Consider the following 2866-nt stretch of genomic DNA (forward strand, 5'->3'; position numbering starts at 1 on the left):
CACATCCGGCTGTTGGCCAGCTCCTGGTTCTCTTCCAGCTCCGCGTTCAGCATCTCAAACTGAGGAGAGACCAATGTGAGGAGCGGAGGAGGGGGAGGTCAGGGGTCAGAGGGCGGGACAAGATGGAGGACATTACCTTCTGCACAGTCAGAGTGGTCTGTCCCCCCTGGAAGCCTCCGGAACTCCCCGAGATGTGATAGCCGGAATTCAGCTGTATGAGAAGAGATGTATGAGCACACACAGCGGGGCCTGGGCGTACTGCAAGTCAGGCTCTGTGCCACTAACCTGCTCCAGGGCCTCGGCCAGGTGACGGTTCAGCTTCTGCTCGTGTTTCCTCAGCTTCTCCATATCCCACTGGAGGTCCTCGATGCTCCGCTCCATCTCCGACACCTTCGTTTCCGAGGAGACCGCCCGGTCCTGGAGCTCGTGGTGCTGGAGGAGGACACGGGAGAGGTCACAACCTACCAGCCAATCACCAGCCTCCAGGGGGGCGTGTCCTACATACTAAGACCCCATTCACACCTAGCGACATACCTTTTGCAGCGGATCCGCACGGCCAGAATAGCGCGACTTTCGGGGCGACGTTCCAGCGACGGTAGCGTGACCTTCCCCGTCGGGCTCCATAGAAAAAAAGCAAAATCCGCAGAAAAAAGGGTCCGGTAGAAGCGACTTGCGACCGCGACATGGAGTTAAGACAGCTCCATTGAATAACATTGGCCGGCGACTTCTCGCGATATCGCGCGACAATTCGCTATATGTGAACGGGGCCTAAGCAATTGTCAACAGAGAATCAGCCCGTCATAGGGAAGTCCACCGGAGGACAGAGTGGGTGGAGCCTCCCCTCCAGTCTCCTATCTGACCTCCGTCCTTCCCTTCAGTCTTCTATCTGACCTCCGTCCTCCCCTTCAGTCTTCTATCTGATCTCCGTCCTTCCCTTCAGTCTTCTATCTGACCTCCGTCCTCCCCTTCAGTCTTCTATCTGATCTCCGTCCTTCCCTTCAGTCTTCTATCTGACCTCCGTCCTCCCCTTCAGTCTTCTATCTGATCTCCGTCCTTCCCTTCAGTCTTCTATCTGACCTCCGTCCTCCCCTTCAGTCTTCTATCTGATCTCCGTCCTTCCCTTCAGTCTTCTATCTGACCTCCGTCCTCCCCTTCAGTCTTCTATCTGATCTCCGTCCTTCCCTTCAGTCTTCTATCTGACCTCCGTCCTCCCCTTCAGTCTTCTATCTGATCTCCGTCCTTCCCTTCAGTCTTCTATCTGACCTCCGTCCTCCCCTTCAGTCTTCTATCTGATCTCCGTCCTTCCCTTCAGTCTTCTATCTGACCTCCGTCCTCCCCTTCAGTCTTCTATCTGATCTCCGTCCTTCCCTTCAGTCTTCTATCTGACCTCCGTCCTCCCCTTCAGTCTTCTATCTGATCTCCGTCCTTCCCTTCAGTCTTCTATCTGACCTCCGTCCTCCCCTTCAGTCTTCTATCTGATCTCCGTCCTTCCCTTCAGTCTTCTATCTGACCTCCGTCCTCCCCTTCAGTCTTCTATCTGATCTCCGTCCTTCCCTTCAGTCTTCTATCTGACCTCCGTCCTCCCCTTCAGTCTTCTATCTGATCTCCGTCCTTCCCTTCAGTCTTCTATCTGACCTCCGTCCTCCCCTTCAGTCTTCTATCTGATCTCCGTCCTTCCCTTCAGTCTTCTATCTGACCTCCGTCCTCCCCTTCAGTCTTCTATCTGATCTCCGTCCTTCCCTTCAGTCTTCTATCTGACCTCCGTCCTCCCCTTCAGTCTTCTATCTGATCTCCGTCCTTCCCTTCAGTCTTCTATCTGACCTCCGTCCTCCCCTTCAGTCTTCTATCTGATCTCCGTCCTTCCCTTCAGTCTTCTATCTGACCTCCGTCCTCCCCTTCAGTCTTCTATCTGATCTCCGTCCTTCCCTTCAGTCTTCTATCTGACCTCCGTCCTCCCCTTCAGTCTTCTATCTGATCTCCGTCCTTCCCTTCAGTCTTCTATCTGACCTCCGTCCTCCCCTTCAGTCTTCTATCTGATCTCCGTCCTTCCCTTCAGTCTTCTATCTGACCTCCGTCCTCCCCTTCAGTCTTCTATCTGATCTCCGTCCTTCCCTTCAGTCTTCTATCTGACCTCCGTCCTCCCCTTCAGTCTTCTATCTGATCTCCGTCCTTCCCTTCAGTCTTCTATCTGACCTCTGTCCTCCTCTTCAGTCTTCTATCCGACCTCCGCCCTCCCCTTAAGCCCTTAGCCCCGCCCCCCTGTGGGTGTTACCAATTTCCTGTATTTGGAAAGCTATGTCCAGCATTGTATAGAGGAGTGTGGAGGCGCGGTGATGACATCACTGGTCATGTGATCTGGGCGGTGTCTCACCTGCAGGGAGATGCGGTGGTGCTTCTCTTGCAGGACGGTGGCGAGGTCCTGCAGTCTGTGGTTCTCGGTGATCAGCTCCTTGTTCAGTGTGCGCAGAGACTCGTCCAGCTGCTCGAACGCTGCTGAGGACACAGACGGGGGAGACGAGTCACATGGGGGCCCCCGACACCCCGCCCCCCCCAAGCCAGAGGTCAGGCACGCCATCCCTCAATGCAGGTGACATATACGGGGGGACCCCCAATAGCTATGTACTGAGCAGCCCCCCAAAGGGGCCACACTCTCTCCCAGTGACAGCTTCCGGCAGTGCCCTTACCTCCGCTGTGAAGGCGATCACATAGTTCCTGCATGCGGCGGTGGAGGTTGCTGGAGGTCTCTAGGACCCAGGAGACGGCTCTCTTGCTGAATTCTATACGTTCCTGCAGCTGAAGCTCCTCCTCCTCCGGGGTGCTGCGCGCCAAGGTGGCCAGGAAGGTGAGCGAGGACTGGGGGAGCGAG

General features: G+C 55.6%; 1 protein-coding gene across 1 annotated transcript; it reads right to left on the reverse strand.

The window, feature by feature from the left end:
• Positions 1-10: 10 nt before the first annotated feature.
• Positions 11-2844, reverse strand: LOC108804184 (E3 ubiquitin-protein ligase BRE1B-like; the record flags this gene model as incomplete). Its single annotated transcript, XM_018575940.1, has 5 exons — positions 2685-2844; positions 2372-2490; positions 286-432; positions 137-211; positions 11-59 (listed from the first exon to the last, which is right to left on the reverse strand). Coding segments are annotated over exons 1-5 (424 nt in total), but the record flags the coding sequence as incomplete, so codon positions are not given.
• Between the last annotated feature and the right edge of the window lie 22 nt (positions 2845-2866).

The sequence above is a fragment of the Nanorana parkeri genome, unplaced genomic scaffold (genome assembly GCF_000935625.1).
Source record: "Nanorana parkeri isolate BGI_ZX_2015 unplaced genomic scaffold, ASM93562v1 scaffold6020, whole genome shotgun sequence".
NCBI classification, from domain to species: Eukaryota; Metazoa; Chordata; class Amphibia; order Anura; family Dicroglossidae; genus Nanorana; species Nanorana parkeri.